This window comes from Gadus chalcogrammus, chromosome 21, assembly GCF_026213295.1.
Source record: "Gadus chalcogrammus isolate NIFS_2021 chromosome 21, NIFS_Gcha_1.0, whole genome shotgun sequence".
NCBI classification, from domain to species: Eukaryota; Metazoa; Chordata; class Actinopteri; order Gadiformes; family Gadidae; genus Gadus; species Gadus chalcogrammus.
The window spans coordinates 4,284,526-4,303,469 of NC_079432.1; the positions used below are offsets into that span (position 1 = coordinate 4,284,526).

Here is an 18,944-nt window from a genome sequence, read left to right on the forward strand (position 1 = left end):
TAATAAATAACATTTCATATGAATATACAACATCATAATGCATCATTTAAGTATGAGAGAATATCCGCAAGCTTAGGGATTTCGCGTTCCGTATTTGCGTTGGAAAGTGAACAGAAAGTAAACATTCCTTTGCAACATTTTTGCAACTGCAAACTAAGTATTACAATGTTAACGTAATTTATGATGGGTAATTCGTTTTCGTAATGTCTCCGAAGTCTTGTGTTTGTTTTCGGTTCTTCCAATACAACACTTGTGCGCCTTGTCCTTTTCCGGTAAAATGGTCTGGGTAACATGACACCGTCTCCATGGCAACAAAACAACTGCATTTTCCAAATATGGTCAAGGAAAAGAGACGTCACTGCGTCGTGGCGCATACACGTCGTGACGTTTGCGCTAAACGTTCCTGCATTATGGAATCCGATTCCCTTGACCGTGAGAATATTGGGACGTGTGCTATAAATAAATGATCAACGTGCTCTATTTAGCTTCCACTGTTTACGCGTTGTTTACCACGGTTACGTGGTGTTATATGCCATAATTATCGCACTGGATGTGATCATATTCACAATAAGTCGTTTTGCACGTTAAACCTATCAAATAATGCCATTTAAAATACATACGAACAGCACAACAAATAGTGATTCATTGGTATTTATTTTCCATTTTCAGCTATATATTTTTTGCATCTGATTAAGTAAAAAAATAAACTATGCCATAAAATACATCTGGATAAAATACATGACAGAATGCTTTTTCGTGGAAGTCCATTGACACCAAACAGTCGGATGATAGTTGTATACGCTACACATTTGTCGACCTGTCGTTTTCACTTATAACAGCACAACTTGTAAACAGTATTCACATCATATTGAGAAACAGCCTAGGTTCACATTACATTAAGGGATGAACAAAATGCAAGAAGAAGATGATGCAGACACTAAAATGATTCTCTTGTTTTTTTTTGCATGCACTTTTTGACACCGGCACCACGAGATATCATTCCAGAGGAGTAACAGCACTCACTGCCTTCTGCAGCACCATCAGTGGACGGAAGAGTCAAACCCTGTGTCACGGCTACGGGAACGGAGACGTTACAGAGATTCCTTGATGTGAGGCTCCACACAACATCAACACATCTGCACCACAAAACAGTATCGGAGAGAGAGGGAGAGAGGGTGGGCGAGAGAGAGAGAGAGAGAGGTAGGGAGGGAGGGAGGGAGGGAGGGAGGGAGAGGCTGGGCGATAGATAGAGAAAGAGAGAGAGAGAGAAGAAGGGAGGGCGAGGTAGCGAAAGAGATGCAGAGAGACACAGAGAGAGAAAACGAGAATGAAGACAAAGGTAGAGGTAGAGAGACAAAGCATGAGAGAGAGAAAGACAGATCTTAAGACAGAGGGAGAGGGAGAGAGAGAAAGAGAGAATGCAAGACAGAGGTGGAGGGAGAGAGAGAGGGTGAGAGAGAAGTAGAGAGGCAGAGAGAGGTATACAGAGAGAGAAAGAAAAAAGTGAGAGATGGTGAGAGAGAGAGAGAGAGAGAGAGAGAGAGAGAGAGAGAGAGAGAGAGAGAGAGAGAGAGAGAGAGAGAGAGAGAGAGAGAGAGAGAGAGAGAGAGAGAGAGAGAGAGAGAGAGAAGGAGAGAGAAGGAGACTATAGCTTGCTGGTTATAAAACCATTGACTGTCAGTGACATAATAAACCAGTTGCATAAGGGGCCCTTATCTTGCGTTCACAGGGCCAGCAGTGTGGGAGAGTTCAGGCTATCCTTGGTGAACTCGGGGCCCCCGGCGCCGAGACCTCCCCCAGCAGGGCCCCTGAGGGCCAGGCTGTCGTCCTCCGCCTGCAGGGAGTCTATCTCGGCCCCGCTGAAGGAGAACACGGAGCGGTAGCCACAGGTGGGGCTGGAGGACACCAGGGGGGTCCCCAGGGCCTCCAGGTCCTGAGCCACGGACCGGTACAGGGTCTCCCAGTCCGGGAGCCCGAAGGCGCCGCCCAGGTCGATGTCCGGCACCGACGCGCCCACAGACCCCAGCGACACGCCCCCCCCGCCCCCCACCCCTTCTTCCTCCTCTGGGGCGCTCATCTCCAGGCTGGGCACCAAGTCGTCCAGGTCGTCCACCTTCAGGTCCTCAAGCGGCTCCGGCTCCTCCCCCTCCTCCTCCTGAGGCTCCTCCTCCTCCTCTTCGGCGCTGGAGCAGAGCAGGATGTCGGAGTTCCCCAGGATGGCGGCGGCGGCGCAGGGGGGCGGCGGGGGGTCCAGGTCCTGGGGGGGGCCCAGCGGGGGGCCGCCCTCTCCCTCGCCGGGCCCCTCGGAGAGGCTCTCGCCCTCGGGCCCCAGGGAGAGCAGCGGGGTCGGGGGCGGAGACGCCGGGGGCTCCTGCTGCATGGGACTCACGTCGTCGTCGTCATCACCCCCATCATCATCCTCGTCTTCACCCTCCTCCTCCTTATCCTCCCCCAGCTCGCCGTCCATCCCGGAAGTCGCATCGTGCACCGCGTCGTCCAAACGGCGCTCTTCTTCGTTCGGGTGACGCGCGCACCCGGGCTCGTGAGAGGCGAGCACCTGCTCGAGGCGCGCTTTCTCTTTGATGAGATCGGCTATTTCCGTCTGCAGCGCCGCTTTCTCTTCCTCAAGCACGTCGGTTTCCTGTAGCGGTCGAGGAAATGAAAACGTGTGAGAAACGACGTGCGCAGAGTACAGATGGTACCGCTTTTATACGTCGCTCACGTGAGCATTGAACAACGCGCATGTTTCAGTAAGACAGTTTGTTCGGTAAGACGTGTATAGGCGCAGGTAGGCAAGACAGGCACAGGTTATGTTAGGTAAGACATGGGTAGGTAGGTAAGACAGGCCTAGGTGCAGGTTGGTTAAGTAAGACAGGTAGGTAGGTAAGACAGGACTAGCCGCAGGTTGACAGGTGGGTATAGGCCAAGGCGCAGGTTGACAGTTAAGACAGGCCCACTCACCGCCTGCAGCGTGTCCGTGAGCTCCCTTCGTCTGTTACGACACTTTGCTGCGGCAATCTTGTTCCTCTCCCTCCGGATCTTCCTCCTCTCATCCTCCTCCTTGGAAGGCTACAAAATCAATCACAAAAAAAAGGCTATTTTTTGGGGGGTTATAAATGACCATTCTGTTCGATTCCTGCAAACGTCGGCATTTGGCTCCAGATCCCCCCCGTCCGACCTGCCAACATTTGCTCAATGCGGCGAAGGTTGTGCTGAGAAGGAAGGGTCTGGCTGGCTGTCTGCATCCCCCCCCCTTCCAACGCGCGCGTGAGCTCAGAAACGGAGCGATGATAGCGTCGGAAAACCGCTGCGTCGCACGCTGTTCCTCATCAACACGCATCCTCTCGCCTATCGCTACAAGACGCCGTCCAAGGTGCACCGATCAGAGGTCCTTACCTGGTCTTTCTTCCCCTTCTTCCCGCCGGTGTGCTCCTTCGAGCGGGCTTTGGCTCGTGCACCTCCGCGGGAGGGAGAATGGGTGGAGGAGGTGGTGGTGGTCTGCACCATCCACCTCAGATCGGGAGACGTGGAGATCGCGGTCACCGTCGGAACAAAGGAGTCACTCGAGTCGGGGTCCTGTAGAGAGAAATAGATGTAAATGTTGAAGATCAGATGAGAACTGTGGTGGTGATGTTTTTTTCTATCTGCGCATCAAACCAATCTGAGCGAACATCTTGTTATGCGCTCCAACATCGAGAGGAAGGAATTGCAAAAATATTTAAAAAAAAGAATACACCGCTTCAACGTTTAGACATTACTCTGTAACAATGTTAATTTTCCTGCCATCAATTTCGTTTTTTTTCATTTTTTTTATCCCCGACGTCCGTGTGATCTCACAGCCTATTTGTTCAGAGAGGTCACGACCAAGACAAGTAACGGGATGTAATCAGCTGGATTCAGTACATATACACAGACGCTTCAATCACCCTAACTGTAGCCGGAATATACGGTTATGCCTCTTAATTTGGATTTCTCAAATGAAATTGCCGTGCTGTGGGATATAGCCTAGGCTATATATATATATATTTTTTTTTTAAGTAATCACCATAAAGCACAAAAAAACAAAAGAGAACAATGTCACACCAAACGAATCGGCACATACACATACAAAGATCCAGATGTTAGTTGTGAAGAACTAACGTGTGTCCGCGAGGAGGTACCTGGTTGAGGCTGTCCATTGAGGATGCGCTCGAGAGCGAGCCGGGAGGAGGAGGCTGGCCGCCGCGCGCAGGGCTGTCCCCGCTACAGCTGGATGACGCGTCGTGGTCAGGGCTGGATCCCTGGTACATCTTGGCAGTCGGCGATTACAACATAAGCGAACTATATATAGGCCTATTGTGTCGTACCTTTGTCGATTGTAGAGAATGCTTCGACCCCCTTGTATTCGTCCCAATTAAGTGAGGTCTTCGATTGGTCGGTTCGTCTCGTGAACGCGGTTACTCTGTGCAGACTGTGCGGAGGCCCACCTTTTATAGTGAGTTGGAATTTTATGAATGAAATGTATGGGGTGGTGAGGCGGGGTGGGGGGTTTGAGGGGGAACAAACCATCTCGGATACAGACGTTGCGAAAGGGGTAAAAGGCTGGGATTGACGTGTAAGATGAGCGCTTTGAACGGTCAACACACAATAACCTATAGGGTTTTAAGACGCCAAAATATAAGACCAATATTTTATTTTATTAATTGCTAAATATAGAGAGAGACCCCCCCCTCCTTCAATATGTAGTCCGCTCTCTACCGTATGAAACAACGTCATTTCACGTATGCAGCATCTGCATTAGGCCTCTGACAAAACAAGATGTTCACAAAATAATGTATTTTATCAATACATCAAAGTCCGTCGGATAACCATTGATTCATCGTTGACCTGATTTCACACGACGAAACAAAATACTGCTGTAAAAAATATATAATCAATGAATCAAATGCATTACACCCTAGGACTATGTGAATGCGACAATAGCAAAAAGAAAGATTATCATTGGGTTGGCTATGGTTTTAGGACGAACAGTTGTCACACATGGGACATATTTAACAATAAGTTAATAGATAAGTCCCCTGTTTTTATTTCTGACCGCCTCGGCGCTCCAGCAACAGACTTGTCGCTGCAGTCTAACAGCCAATAGCCGAGTAGACGAGTCGAGCCATATATGGTGTTTCCGGTTAACTTTGGAGCAATTGGCCGCACACGCAGAGCGCGCGTGCACGCTGCTGGGCATCCCGTTTTTCTGCCCGCGCGCCACATAAAATTTAAAAGGAAAAGTGAAACAATGAAGGCGGACACAGTGGGCTGTGTTTATAAACTATAGTCAAAGGGAACCGTTAGGATTTCCATTCAGTTGGTCAGAGACGGAGTAATTAATATGTAATGGGTTTCGCCCTCCCAGAAATCCTCCAATGAAAGTGAGCAGAGAGGAGCGTCTGGCGAGCGGGCAAGCTTTCCTTTTCCCGGCAGTCACGCCCCTTTTGGGTTTCCTGGCAGACCATTGGTGGTCTTCACTGCAGACCGGCGGGGGGATTAAAGGGGGTGACTAAAGATATCCCCCCCCCCCCACCCCCTCCACAAACACAATTGCTGAAAGCAACGTTTTCAACAAAGCCACCTTTGCGTGAACGTGGAAACGCGGTCGGGGTTATTTATAGCCCCGTGACATGGTGGGGTTCTTTTGGGCCAAATGGGCTGGAATGGTATTATGTACCGTGAAATGCAGAGCGACGTCAGAAGCGTTAACACCTAGGCTATTCCTGCGTTATGAATAATTTAGTAGGGCTATGCCTATTTATAGGCCACTTAAAATGAACTGCTATCAAGTGGTTATTGTTCTTAACATCTTTATCAATCAGATTATCTATAAAGTAAAATAAAATATTGGGCTTTCAATTTGGAGCAGTTGTGGTTTGTTATCACAGTGGGTTAGAGGCTTATATATATATCAATATTAGCCTACATATTTACTATTGTTATTATTATTTATTTTTTTATTATTATATTTTGTTGAGTGATAATTATTGAGTAATTAAATGGTTCGGAGTAGAATTTCCGGTTGGTTTGACATCATGAATCAGTCCCTCACCCGGTAATTGTTGAGACGAGAGTTCACGCAACAGACCGTTGTCTGAACTCAAACCGCGTTAATCAGACTCAACCCTAGAGCCCTAGTTGATAAGAGTACTGGCAATGTCTGGTGTCCGGTTACTTTCCCCAACACACAGACACAGATACACACACACACACACACACACACACACACACACACACACACACACACACACACACACACACACACACACACACACACACACACACACACACGGACACGGACACGGACACACAGACACACAGACACACAGACACACGCGCGCACCAACGGAGCATGAGCAGAGCAAAGGGGACGTCACTGCCTCGAAGGGGTGGAGTGTTACCAAGACAACGAAGAATGTTTAACAAAACACCAACGCGGGAAACGAGTCGAACCACTACTCCCATGTGCTGCGTGTTACTTGCACGTTTACTGATAACTACAGCATATGCAAACTTGCACACTTTTTTATTTAATGATAAATAAATAAGGACTATTTATTCTGCTTAAAATAAATATTTTTGATCAGAATACATTTTTGCAGTTTGCCATTCTACATAAGCGAACTCAAACAGGCGGGGTACCAACAATCTTACGCTGTAGGTTAGTCCATATTGGGAGAGGCACCAGTAATTTGCAGAGGTAAACTAAGTACACACAAACCAGTCTGCGCTCCTTCAAAACACACCCCATGTACGCAAGAATTTCAAACGCTGCCTCAGGGTTTAAGCTGTGTAAACCTGAGCCTATACCGAAGAACGTGTCCCAACATGAACGTGCAAGTTTATCTAAACTTTCCATTGGATATACCGACGTTGAATGTAAATACAACGTATTCCCATGCATAAATACGGATTTTCCAATATTCATTTTGGTAGAATCGCAGCAATTTATCAAAAATGGAAACGATTAATATGATAGAGCATCTATACATTTGCAAACTACGATCAGAAAAAAGCCATTTATGCTTTTGTAAAAAGGACTACATCTCTGCTGTTGTATTTTCGGAGTAACCGTAAATAATAAAAAAATAAAAATAAACTATTTAAATATAAAACGATCAAACCTTTTTTAATTTATGCGTTTTTACGTATAGATAAGGACTATATACATAAATACATCGATCGCCGAGCAATCAACATCAATGTATCGAAGTTCTCATTGTCAAGTTTTCATAACAACCTTTGTGTTTGTTGTCTTACATAACGTCACAGCCGCAGTCAACTGTTGGAGGTTTGAGTATTTCCCAGCATGTACCTCCCCTTACAGGATGCACCATATTTGGGACAGTGACGTAGCGGGGATACCGTCTGGAACGTTCCATTTCTTGAATGAGAATGGGTACGTCGGAGCATATTTTAAAGTGAATACATTATACACATTATAAACTCATTTTAATTACATAGAACACGATACAATAAATTGTTACCTAAGTCTGTAATGCGTTATTCATTTTTCTTGTTTTCTTTCGCATCGCCACTTCGGGCGCAGTGTACTGCCCCAAATCTACGTCATCTCTGTCCACCACAGCCTATATAAGCAAGGAGGATCTCCTCAGTTGCAGTCAAACTTTAAGCGGCACAGAGAAAAAGAACACTGACTAGCAACAACCGATCGAGAAACCACTCCAAGCCAGAGGGAATCCCCACAGTTGAACGCTTGAAACATTTTGGACATTAACAGATCTTCCTTTTTAACCATGATGTACAACGCTTTCAACGCAGACTGTGACTCTTCCTCACGCTGTAGCACTGCTTCTCCAGCGGGAGATAGTTTTGGATACTATCCTTCGCCGGCAGGATCTGACTCGAGCATTGGATCTCCCCAGTCCCAGGTATGTGCAGGCAATATACGAAATGCTTTATTAAATCAAACGATCGTAGCATTCTAGCTGTCTTGGTAATGTATGGATGATTGGAGGTTAAGGACATATAGGCCTACTGAAATGCATGCATATGTAGGCTAATACTTAACGGATGAATGCATGGGGTAAACGTAGGCGACAGTTGGCTAAATGCAATCGTATTTTGAGATTTTGTTTATTTAACAAGGCAGTATTATGTATTTAATAAGACAGTATGACAGTATTCAATAAGTGGAAATAACTAGCTGTTAGCTCTGCAGCACAGTTTACTTGGAAACTCCAGAGAGAGAGAGAGAGACAGAGACAGAGACAGAGAAGAATAAATGATCATATCTGCCATCACGCAGATATGAATAATCTCTCCACCTGTAACAGAGGGGTAGTCCCTACTTCGTTGATGCTCAGTGCACTCATCTTCCCTCCTTCTCCCTCTCCTCTCCTAGGACTTCACCGACCTGACGGTGTCCAGCACCTCGTCCTTCGTGCCCACCCTCACAGCGATCTCCAGCAGCGCTGACCTCCAGTGGATGGTCCAGCCCCTCATCTCCTCCGTGGCCCCCTCCAACCGGGCGCACCCCTACACCCCCAGCCCCAGCCCCAGCCCGGCATACTCCATGAGGGCCCAGGCCCCCAAAGCCCACAACTCCATCAAGCGCAGCAGAACCGAACAGGTAAATTAACCCTTTGAATGCATTTGAATTAATAATGAATTAATATCAGTGTAATGACACATCCGTTGCTCAACAGCTGTTCATCTTGAGTGCTGACATTAACGTTATTTATCCTTTTTTTCCGGTTGTGTTCTCCAGGTTTACTCCGAGGAGGATGAGAAGAGGCGAGTTCGCCGAGAGAGAAACAAGCAGGCGGCCGCTAAATGCCGCAACAGACGCCGGGAGCTCACAGACACACTCCAAGCTGTAAGTACTCTAACAGCGACAGTGCTCTGCTTGGCTCACCTTTAGCAGTCCAATACATGCATAACGCACAGCAATGTTGACCCAACGACGGTGATATTAAGTCCAGCTCTCCTCCCCTTCCCCCCCTGTCAGGAAACCGACGATCTGGAAGACGATAAGTCCACCCTGCAGAACGACATCGCCAACCTCCTGAAGGAGAAGGAGAGGCTGGAGTTCATCCTGGCCTCCCACCGCCCCATCTGCAAGATCCCCTCTGAGCTGGACGACATGTTCGTCGCCCTCTCCCCCGCACTCTCCCCCTGCTCCACGGTGATGTCCCCCAACACCTCCACCACTTCCTCCTCCGCCAGCCAGACCGCCTCCTCCACCTTCACCTCCACCTCCCACTCACTCTTCTCCAGCCCTGCCCCCATCATGTCCGCGGCGGTCTCTGACCACCACCAGCACCACCACCACCACCGCATGCCGGCCAAGCTGACGGTGCTGGATGATGCCACGGCCCTGGAAGAGTCTCTGGACCTGCTGGCCAAGACAGAGATGGAGGTGGCGCGCTCCGTGCCCGAGGTGGACCTCTCCAGCTCTCTGTACGCAGCCCCCCAGGACTGGGAGCCCCTCTACACCTCGGCCGGGATCACCGGCGACACCAACATCCACAACAACAACATCAGCATGGACTTTGAGCCGCTGTGCACGCCCGTGGTGACGTGCACACCTTCCGCCTCCACCTTCACTTCTTCCTTCGCCTTCAACTACCCCGAGGCCGACGCCTTCCCCACCTGTGGCTCCGCCCATCGACGAGGCAGCAGCAGCAACGAGTATTCCTCCGACTCCCTGAGCTCCCCCACGCTGCTGGCCCTCTAAGAAACCTTCCACGACAAGACTAACTTTTAGAGGCACTTGTTTATGTCCTGATGTATGGACTGATGGAGATCATGTGCGGGTCACAGGGCTATCGAATAGACTTCTACTGTATCCAACGCAAGGAAGCAAAATTATGATATTTATGATTTATTTGCCTTTATTATTCTGGCATATCTTATCTGTGTAGCAATTCAAAAGCATGTTTGAGCTAACAACACCTAATCGATTTTGAGTGTGCAAAAAGATTTAACGGTGCTAGCGGTAAAATTTAGTTGTTGAATTGCGGTGTTCAAAGCAATACAGTGTGTAATCCTGATTGTCAGCTCTTCTGGTGAAATTCTGATGAAATGTGAGAGTGCTCTGGAGTTATCGTGAACCAATGTGCTTTGTCTCAGCCTGGTCTCAGTGGTCTATCTAGGTATTGTGTTTTCCGTGAAAACATTAGTGCTTTTTATTTATGATATTTGAGTTTATTTTTTTAACAGAAACTAAAAAACTGTAACAGTTGTATGTTGGTATGATATGCTCTTGTAAATAAAACATAGTCATATTTCAATTCAGTGATGGCCTAGTACTCTCTCTTTCCTTCAGTCATATGGTTCTATTCACAATGATAAAGATATGAAAATATAAAGTTCTATCAAACATGTTCTATCAAACATTATATTATTTCAATGGCGTTAAAGAGGCAATTAGGAGACATTCTAAACTCAGCCCTCATTAAAATGTGGGTAGTGGTGGCCCTTCTCCGCACCTCCACTGATTCTATTTACTGCTCCGTCTGTTGCCATGGCAGTACGTCACGATCGACGGGGCTCGTACGTCAGTGCGTCGTTTCCATTTTTTTCTCCGCACGCTAGTGCGCTGACGTTCGTTTCCGTGACCTAATATGGAACCCTGCTACATCTCCAAGCTCTCCGGCGGCAGGTATTGCACAATATTGAAAGAAAACTGTGATCAATTAAACGCACCCTGCCAATGTTCTTGTCGGATGTTATGTACGAATGATTAAAATCCGCTAGGTCGACTTGTCGACTGAAGAACTCTCTGAAAATGTAAATGTATTCATTTCCGTATTCTCAGAAAGACATTTCGCAGGCGAACATCCTACATCTGAAGTGAGAGAGTCGTGTGCTAACAAATTGTGCAAAACATTGAATAATTTGACAGTTCAAACGCGTAGGCGATAAAAACCCGATAGATTCAGGGTCACAGACCTGGAAAGAAACGCTTAAAAAGCTTATTTAACGCTCGATGTAGGCAACACACATGGTTCATTTTTATAATGTTTTTATTTATTTTTAAATAACGAGTAGGTTGTTATTGTCTAGACATAGGTGATCATTATAGTCGGACTCCCACCTTTAATAACATTAGGGCCGTATTAGGTGGACTACTTTACATGTTTAACATCTTTTAAAAGCCTTAAATACTTTTGAACAGTTTTGGGAAGACCTGCCCTATCGGTATCTTGCGCACCATCAAAATAAAGAAACGCACCTAAATAAAGGCTGCAATAGTGTTGCTAAATGATCATTCACAAAAAAGGGAAAGAGACCATGCCACACCTAATCACTACCATGTAGCCTATCAATGTTATGTTTTCTTATCTGCTCATTCAGTATTTCATCATCAACGGTCCCATACAAGGGCATGTGTTAAGGCTCATTTGTGATGGTCCGTTGGGAGTTAGCTCAAAGAGTTGGCCTCACTTCCACATAATGCTTGTGCCAATAGTGCAGTGCAGGCACACCCTAATTTTTTTAATGTTTACATGACACAGATCTCAAATGGATTTATGCAACAACCTTTGACTATTTCCCAATTCTCTATCCCACCACACAGTAATGTGTCCTCTCCTTTTCTTTTTCCTTTAGACCAATTGAATGACTTATCAAAGAGGTTTAAGCCTCAACGTGTGTGTCAGCGTGTGTGTGTGTGCGTGGACGTGCCTGCCTAGTATCGAAGTAAAAAGTAAACACTCAGTATGTCCCCCTCTTCTAATCCCTCGAACCTCTCCATATAGCTTGCATCTGCGAGCGTGAAGCGTTTAATAACCCTCCATATTAATACCTTCCCCTGTCAGCCTCTGGGAACCGGCGCGGAGACAGAAATAGCAGGTGGCTGTTGCCTCTTTTAACATCAGCAGCAACAGCAGTAAAATTAGAAACACTATGACGTGGACGTGCGTAGCTGCCCCCACTCTGGGGAGGCAGGAGGCAGCGTCGGGCTGAGCAGAAAGACAGGAGAAAGCTACGTGGTACGGAGGAAAGAGGGAGGCAGGGAGGGAGGGAGGGAAGGGGAGAGGGGGGGGGGGGTGGATGAAAAAAAAAAGAAGAGGATTCTGTGAGGCGGTTGGAATCGTACAGAGATGGGGAGACGGAGACAAGAGGGGGACGCGATTGGCTCGGAGCGGGTATAGTGACACAACAGACGAGTACGCCCCCATGCCACGACGACCCCAAGTGATCTGATTGGATCCGCCCCAGCAACACCTAAACCCATTCAGAGAGAGAGAGAGAGAGAGAGAGAGAGAGAGAGAGAGAGAGAGAGAGAGAGAGAGAGAGAGAGAGAGAGAGAGAGAGAGAGAGAGAGAGAGAGAGAGAGAGAGAGAGAGAGAGAGAGAGAGAGAGAGAGAGAGAGAGATCCCACCTTTGCTGTGATTTATGAGATTTATGATAATTACATGTCACATTAGTATATTCACCATTCACCTAATGGTATCTTCAATGGCAGAGTGTATAAATAAACCTAGACGGTACATGGCGTCATCACGGCGTCATTAAGGCGGATCCCAGGCAACCGGATATTATTCAGATGAACATGCGTAAGAAATGGATAGCGCTCCTTGTTCTCTTTGTCCTTTCACACAGAAATACGCAATCTTGATTACCGGAGCCATTTCGAGGGAGTGGAGATGGGCAGGCCTCAACGTTCATTCATAAAGTGTAACCAACCGCTGCCCCGACCTACTGTCTGATCGTTGACCAATCAGATCTGTGCCAAAGGGGTCATATAAGGTTTACAATGCTCAGGAATCGCAATGTTTGCAATGCTGGAAGCAATGCTAACATACCTTCAACCTGAATCCATTGGATCGTTATAGAACAAACCTTTAAACTAGTTTGCCCCCCAATGAAGTTTGTGCTTAAATAAAAAACAGGAACTGCCAGTCCCTGTTTGTTGTTCCCAGTCCCGGACTGGCAGCGTAGAAAATAAAAGAGAGGTGTCAATGTGGTTGATCATTTAGCTCCTCAGAGATAAATTCACTGAGAGACAGTGTAACAGAGTTACAGACAGTGTCGCAAGATAAACTGGCATGTAATGCACACAGTGGGTTTAATACTTCAATTGTTACGGCCCAATGCCTGTTTTTAGTTAGTTTTTGTCCCACTATGCTGGGGAAGTATGTGATGCACCAATGCGGAAATACTGGAGGGATCTCTGTAATATTTACACAGGTGACAGACGCCTCAAAGCGTTCTCCATCGGCCTTGTGGGGATCGCAACTTCGGAACCGCAGCATCTCCCTAGAAACGGCACATCTGCATCCTACGGCACGTGGTACTGCCTCTTTAGTTGTCTGTAGAAGTAAACCATTAGGGACTTTCCGAAATAATAATTGTGTTAAAATCTTTTTTCGCCTTTTATTATCTACATTCACATACTGGATGGGGGCTGGTGGGAAAATCAAAAAGGAGGGATTTAATTTTAACGGCTAAACCATTTTCTTATCAGTAAGTTAATTAATAATATGATAACATGCCCTGCACTTAATGAGCAATCCATACACAAACTCTCGACAAATAGTAATATATCTAACGGTGTTATGGTATGGGGCTTAGTAGGCCTACATATTATTCAAGGCCACTATATCTCATCAACTTCCTATAGGACCAGAAGCAATTGAATCATCATCATTCATCATTATTTGATCTGCTATTTGTTGGATAACTTGGTCAGAATGAAAACAAGCAATTTGCCTTCATGGGATTATCTGGATGCATACTATTTATAATGGAGATGTAGTTTCCCACATTGCCCTTTCAATATTGCTGGTGTTACACCTGACTTTCCTTCACAGATTAACAAAGTCTCTATTGTATCCCATTTCACAGCTCTCCCTCCTCGCCGCTAGGGGCGCTATAACAACCAGAGGGCCTGTCAGCGGCGGCCCAGTACGAGTCACCGGCCGACTGCTTAGCTCCGCGTCTCTCAGGGTCTGGTCGAGGGAAGCCATGGCTCGACTCGCTGCACTACTGCTCTTACCGGTTCTTATCGAATCGGTATTTTCCATCTCCTTCTTCCTACCCGTCAATTCAAGGAAGTGTTTGCGGGAAGAGATTCACAAAGATGTCCTAGTCACTGGGGAATACGAAATAGGCGAGCAGCCCAACACAAAAACCAACCTGAAGGTGAGCGTCGCAGAGCGGCGGCGGCCACTACGTAGCGCGGCTAGCCTAGCCCAGCGGCTAGCCCGGGAGAAGGCCGTAACGCCTCCCTTCTCCTCCTGTTTTTATATTCTGTGTGTGAAGTAGATTCAGTTTGTCTGCACATTTTTGTAAAGTACACGTTTCCCGTCAGTTTGAAAGCCCCTGGTTGTGATATCCGTGGCTGTTTTATTAGAGAGCCCTACGAGTGTCCTGCGGTGGGCCTCGCTCCAGCTGACTTCCTGGTTTCGTGGTCGTATTCGGTGCAGCGCTGCGATCCGTGTTTACTTCTACTTCACGCAAGATGTTTCCTTCTAGGGTTATGCTTGAAATCAGCAACGCGTATCTCAGTCACCAGTGCCTGCTGGATCTCGGTTAATAGTGTAGGATGCGTTTCTGGTAGTCTTGTCTTCCGCACTGCTTGTTAGCACAACGCTGTACTGCTCACAGAAATGTTACACGTCAGTCTTAGCGTCCATTCACTTCACTCCAAGGCGCTAGCTGATTAGCATAGCATCCTATTCATTGTGGAGCCCAACTCGTTTATAACTATATTGTGGAACATTATAGAACAATATCATCCCTAGTTTATAGCATGAACCGAACAATAAAAAGCATCAAGTTTAATAACATTGGGATTATTGCATTAGTACACTGCATCGAAGGGATATTGTAACAGCTGTCAATGGAAGTACTCCAGTGGTCCCTCGTTATTTTTAATCTCAACGTGATACAAACATATGTTTAAGTACTGCATTTTGGTCGCTGACATTCATGTGTTGTTTTTTTTTTTACAATTTTTAGATCACAGATTCCTCTAGTCACACTCTTTACTCCAAGGAAGATGCAACAAAGGGAAAGTTTGCATTCACCACTGAAGACTATGACATGTTTGAGGTGTGCTTTGAAAGCAAATCACCCATGGGTAAGTGAATTAAACCAGGTTGTTGTATAAGAAAATACAAGTTTTAGAGCTGATATTTGAAGACCGCATACAAAGGATAGTGCAACATGGAAACGTCCACTCCATCACTGTCCTATTCAAAAACGTTTCTCAAAGCAGAAAAGTATTGAGCCTAAAAGTAAGAATCCCCCAGATGAAGTGCTTGGTTGAAAATACATGCATGCATCCACAATTCCCATGAATACTTATTTCCGTAATCGTTATATTTAAATTCAAAGAGTCCCATCTTTATCTTATGCACCGTGTTTAATTACCTATTAGCAGCCTATTACATTGGCGTTTGTAAGCCTTTTCCCAAAAGCCTTTTAGTGAAAGTAAGACTATATGCAAAGGTGCATGTAAAACCTACACTGCAATGCTGAATGACATTGCAATGTTGTCTTTAACGTCCAAGTGCATAGCTGACCATGATCAAGGCAAATTGTACCTTTGATTTACACTCCTCAACATGGTGTGTGAATTCATATTCAATCAATAAGTATTTTTATTTTCCAATTCTAAATTATTATTTATACAGGGTTAGGGTTAGATGATGATTAAAATGCCAAGGACTCCATTAAAGAAGTGAGTGTTTTAAAGAATTCCAAACACATTACATCTATTTCCTACCGTTTTTAATTATATAATTATATAATTATAATTAATATATATATATATATATATATATATATATATATATATATATATATATATATATATATATATATATGCCTAACTCCGATGTCCCAAAACATTGCTTATAGATTATATCATGTACATAAGTACTTAAAACCCTTCAGTATTGAAAAGCTGAAAGGTATTCTGATGGTGAGAAAAACCCATGTGGCTGGGTTCCCACAGCTGTCTATCTGGTTTTGTTCTGCATGGTCCAGCTAGCCAAGATAAGGGGACATTTATTTCACAATTGCTAATAACTCTACTGCTTTTCCACAAACCTCATATAGGTAGTACTATTTATTGAAATATAATTAACTGTTCCAACAAAATGACAATACTTAAATAACATTCAGTTAGAGATTCAGATTTCTAAAATAGTTAATTATTGGATCATATGGTATTAAGTAACAAACATTGGGCCGGAAATATGGCTCTACATCAGAATAATACTCATCTTGAATAATGAATATTGATAAAGGTTGAACACAGTACCTTTTTTAGTATATGGTCACTGTCACTCTCACTTTCAAATGGTCATTAACATTGCTTTGTTGTTGTCTACTAGGAACTGGAAGAGTCCCCGACCAGCTAATCAACCTGGACATGAAGCACGGTGTAGAGGCCAAAAACTATGAAGAAGTGAGTTCAGACCACGACAAACCCATCCCTTGATCTTCATACTTCTTTAGGAAGTCCTTTAGAAGTCTGTCATGTTGTAAAATTACCATTGTTTATTAAATAACATAGGGGATGTATTTTAGAGGTATTTGTTATTTAATGCATTACATTTTGCCCTAACGGATCGAATAAAGTGGTTCGATTTGTTTGTAACTGTCAAAATAACAGCAATAGATCATTATGATTGATGGAAAGGAATTAAGGGTTAACGATTTGTATTTGAGTCACGCAAGACCGTTCAAGCGAATCAAGTGATTCAACCCATTCCTGAGAATCGCCATCCACCCACACACGCACGCATCCACACAACTGTAGCCATGCAAGGAAACCCTGCCATGCAAAACTCAACGCTATCAATTGTGCTGTGTGTGATCCATGTGCCAGTGTGTAGGCAGCTGATGCTCATAACGCTGAAAAAATGAACGTCCATGTGCGGGCGGATAGTGACTGACTGCACTCAATGCGTATTTGCTTACGTCTGCATGAATGATTTAGTTGGAAAGGCTAGCGAGTGCGAAAAATGTCGTGGGATGTTCTGCCAAGAGTCCCTTTCTCTTTTCTTGTGGTCTGGATCAAATCCGGCATTACCACTCGTCAGGGTGAATCATATTTAATGTGTTTCACAAACACGTCCATCCTTTGCATGTTATTGAACAGACGTGATCCTGTTGTATCATCTTTTAATTAGAAAACGATTGCAGGCATTTACTCCCATTTGAAGCACTATTGTTGTTGCGTTGGTTTTGACGAGCATCTCCTCTGGCCAATCAGATCGCAAAGGTGGAGAAGCTCAAGCCTCTGGAGGTGGAGCTGAGGCGGCTGGAGGACCTGTCGGAGTCCATTGTCAACGACTTTGCCTACATGAAGAAGAGGGAGGAGGAGATGCGGGACACAAACGGTGAGGCCGAGCGAGCCGCTTGCCGCTCGCTCACAGCCCCATTACCATAGCCGTGCTAGTTCAGTGTTTCTGCACACGGCTTTTGCAGTGATGGTTGCAGCACATGACCATGACCTCCACCCTTTTGTCTCTTCCACCCCCCCCCCCCCTCGTCGTTCAGAGTCCACAAACACGAGGGTGCTCTACTTCAGCATCTTCTCCATGTGCTGCCTCATCGGCCTGGCCACCTGGCAGGTGTTCTACCTGAGGCGCTTCTTCAAGGCGAAGAAGCTGATTGAGTAGAACTCTGCCACTCCCCCCCTGGAGCTCGGGGCCTCAAGGGGAAGCTGCCGTCCGTCCGCCCGCCCGCCACTCATCACATCCCAGCGACACTCCCCCCGGGACAGGCTACAGCGAACAACAGCACGCAGGGGTGTAGGGATAGGGAGTGGGTGGGGTAACCATACGGGGCAGCAACAAGTGTAGGACACCGTTCCTTGGGGTGTATGGGGGGGGGGGGGGGGGGGGGTATATTGCAAACTGTGCTTTTTTGGTGGTCTGGAACATGGAAAGCGACGTAGAGGGAAGATGGGTATGGGGGACGAGGTAGGGGGTGTCAGTGCGTGTACAAGGCGTGTCTCGGACCCCCGTTGGCGCCCGTCTTTCTGTCTACACCGTTTTGAATGTTGCAGCAAAGTGAATAAGAACGCGTTGCTTTAATCAGTTGTTATTTTTTCGGTTTGAAGCTCATTTTCAATGGGTGTGCCACGAGAGAATGTCTTGCCCCTCTGTTGTATAATATCTTTGCCATGCCAAGAAAACTAGATAATTGGTGCCCATTTTATCAAGTGAAGGCTTATTTAAAACCGCAAGGTGGGATTGTCGCTTTGAAGAGAAACCCGGCAACCACGGAACTTTTGTGTCGTGTCACCTAATTTGCATACATGTTGGTCAACTAAAAATGGATGGCGTTCTTGGTTTTGTTTTCCTATTGTAAATGCTACTTAGTTGCTTAGAAAGGTATCAGGGAGGGGAATTATACTCTTAGTTATATAATAGGTCACGTCTACCAACTCTTGCACGTTTCTTTTTTAAAAAAGGATTAAAATACATTTTCTTAAAATATTTCCGTGAATTGAAATGAATAGGAACTGAAAACCTTCCGAAAGATTGACACACTTAATTATGATGGTTATGACTTTGGGCAGGATAGTATTATTGACATGGTGGCCAATTTCTGGGGTCATCAAGGGTGGTAAAATGATATTAATCTGCCAGTTTATCTTGTAGTCATTAAACGATTTCTGATTGATCTGTAGAATGCCCTGAACGGCCCTTAGTTACAAGTGATATTTATATCTTATTTCTCACTATAGTTATTCCAATTAACAACTCTTAGAAATCCGCCGATTGAGATGTTTTTCTTCATGGAAATCAATTCATAGGATTGATTGGATGATTTATTTCGACAAATTGTTTCTGGGTTCAGCTTCTCCTTCTGTCATGGGTACATTTTTAACAGTGAATATGCGCGTTGTGCGCAACCAATTTTTATGTTGATTGACAAATTTTGTAAAGATTGTGTTTGGCTTTTATTCAATAAAATACCGGATGGGT

The 18,944-nt window shown here is 45.5% G+C and overlaps 3 protein-coding genes across 3 annotated transcripts; 2 read left to right on the plus strand and 1 right to left on the minus strand.

Moving 5' to 3' along the window:
- Positions 1-1,723: 1,723 nt before the first annotated feature.
- si:ch211-153j24.3 (protein c-Fos) lies at positions 1,724-4,289 on the minus strand. Its single transcript, XM_056581872.1, has 5 exons — positions 4,161-4,289; positions 3,397-3,576; positions 2,962-3,069; positions 2,531-2,641; positions 1,724-2,440 (listed from the first exon to the last, which is right to left on the minus strand). The coding sequence occupies exons 1-5, from the start codon at positions 4,287-4,289 to the stop codon at positions 1,724-1,726; spliced, it is 1,245 nt and encodes a 414-aa protein (XP_056437847.1).
- Positions 4,290-7,634: 3,345 nt separating this feature from the next.
- Positions 7,635-10,473, plus strand: fosab (v-fos FBJ murine osteosarcoma viral oncogene homolog Ab). The gene is made up of 4 exons (XM_056581039.1): positions 7,635-7,913; positions 8,387-8,614; positions 8,753-8,860; positions 8,993-10,473. Exons 1-4 carry the CDS (start codon positions 7,779-7,781, stop codon positions 9,719-9,721), a joined length of 1,200 nt encoding a protein of 399 aa, XP_056437014.1. The 5' UTR covers positions 7,635-7,778; the 3' UTR covers positions 9,722-10,473.
- Positions 10,474-13,901: 3,428 nt separating this feature from the next.
- Positions 13,902-18,642, plus strand: tmed10 (transmembrane p24 trafficking protein 10). The gene is made up of 5 exons (XM_056581048.1): positions 13,902-14,136; positions 14,956-15,076; positions 16,338-16,411; positions 17,222-17,348; positions 17,509-18,642. Exons 1-5 carry the CDS (start codon positions 13,960-13,962, stop codon positions 17,628-17,630), a joined length of 621 nt encoding a protein of 206 aa, XP_056437023.1. The 5' UTR covers positions 13,902-13,959; the 3' UTR covers positions 17,631-18,642.
- Positions 18,643-18,944: the final 302 nt, after the last annotated feature.

What these genes read in the sequence shown, in the direction of transcription:
- si:ch211-153j24.3 (XM_056581872.1), bottom strand. Translation starts at nt 4,289, where the DNA reads ATGTACCAGGGATCCAGCCCTGACCACGACGCGTCATCCAGCTGTAGC. An exon ending in TCACGGACACGCTGCAGGCG is followed by an intron (nt 2,642 to 2,961) that starts GTGAGTGGGCCT and finishes CGACCGCTACAG; the next exon opens with GAAACCGACGTGCTTGAGGA. An exon ending in CCTCTCACGAGCCCGGGTGC is followed by an intron (nt 2,441 to 2,530) that starts GCGCGTCACCCG and finishes GGGGAGGATAAG; the next exon opens with GAGGAGGAGGGTGAAGACGA.
- fosab (XM_056581039.1), top strand. Translation starts at nt 7,779, where the DNA reads ATGATGTACAACGCTTTCAACGCAGACTGTGACTCTTCCTCACGCTGT. An exon ending in TTGGATCTCCCCAGTCCCAG is followed by an intron (nt 7,914 to 8,386) that starts GTATGTGCAGGC and finishes CTCCTCTCCTAG; the next exon opens with GACTTCACCGACCTGACGGT. An exon ending in AGCGCAGCAGAACCGAACAG is followed by an intron (nt 8,615 to 8,752) that starts GTAAATTAACCC and finishes TGTGTTCTCCAG; the next exon opens with GTTTACTCCGAGGAGGATGA.
- tmed10 (XM_056581048.1), top strand. Translation starts at nt 13,960, where the DNA reads ATGGCTCGACTCGCTGCACTACTGCTCTTACCGGTTCTTATCGAATCG. An exon ending in ACACAAAAACCAACCTGAAG is followed by an intron (nt 14,137 to 14,955) that starts GTGAGCGTCGCA and finishes TACAATTTTTAG; the next exon opens with ATCACAGATTCCTCTAGTCA. An exon ending in AGGCCAAAAACTATGAAGAA is followed by an intron (nt 16,412 to 17,221) that starts GTGAGTTCAGAC and finishes CTGGCCAATCAG; the next exon opens with ATCGCAAAGGTGGAGAAGCT.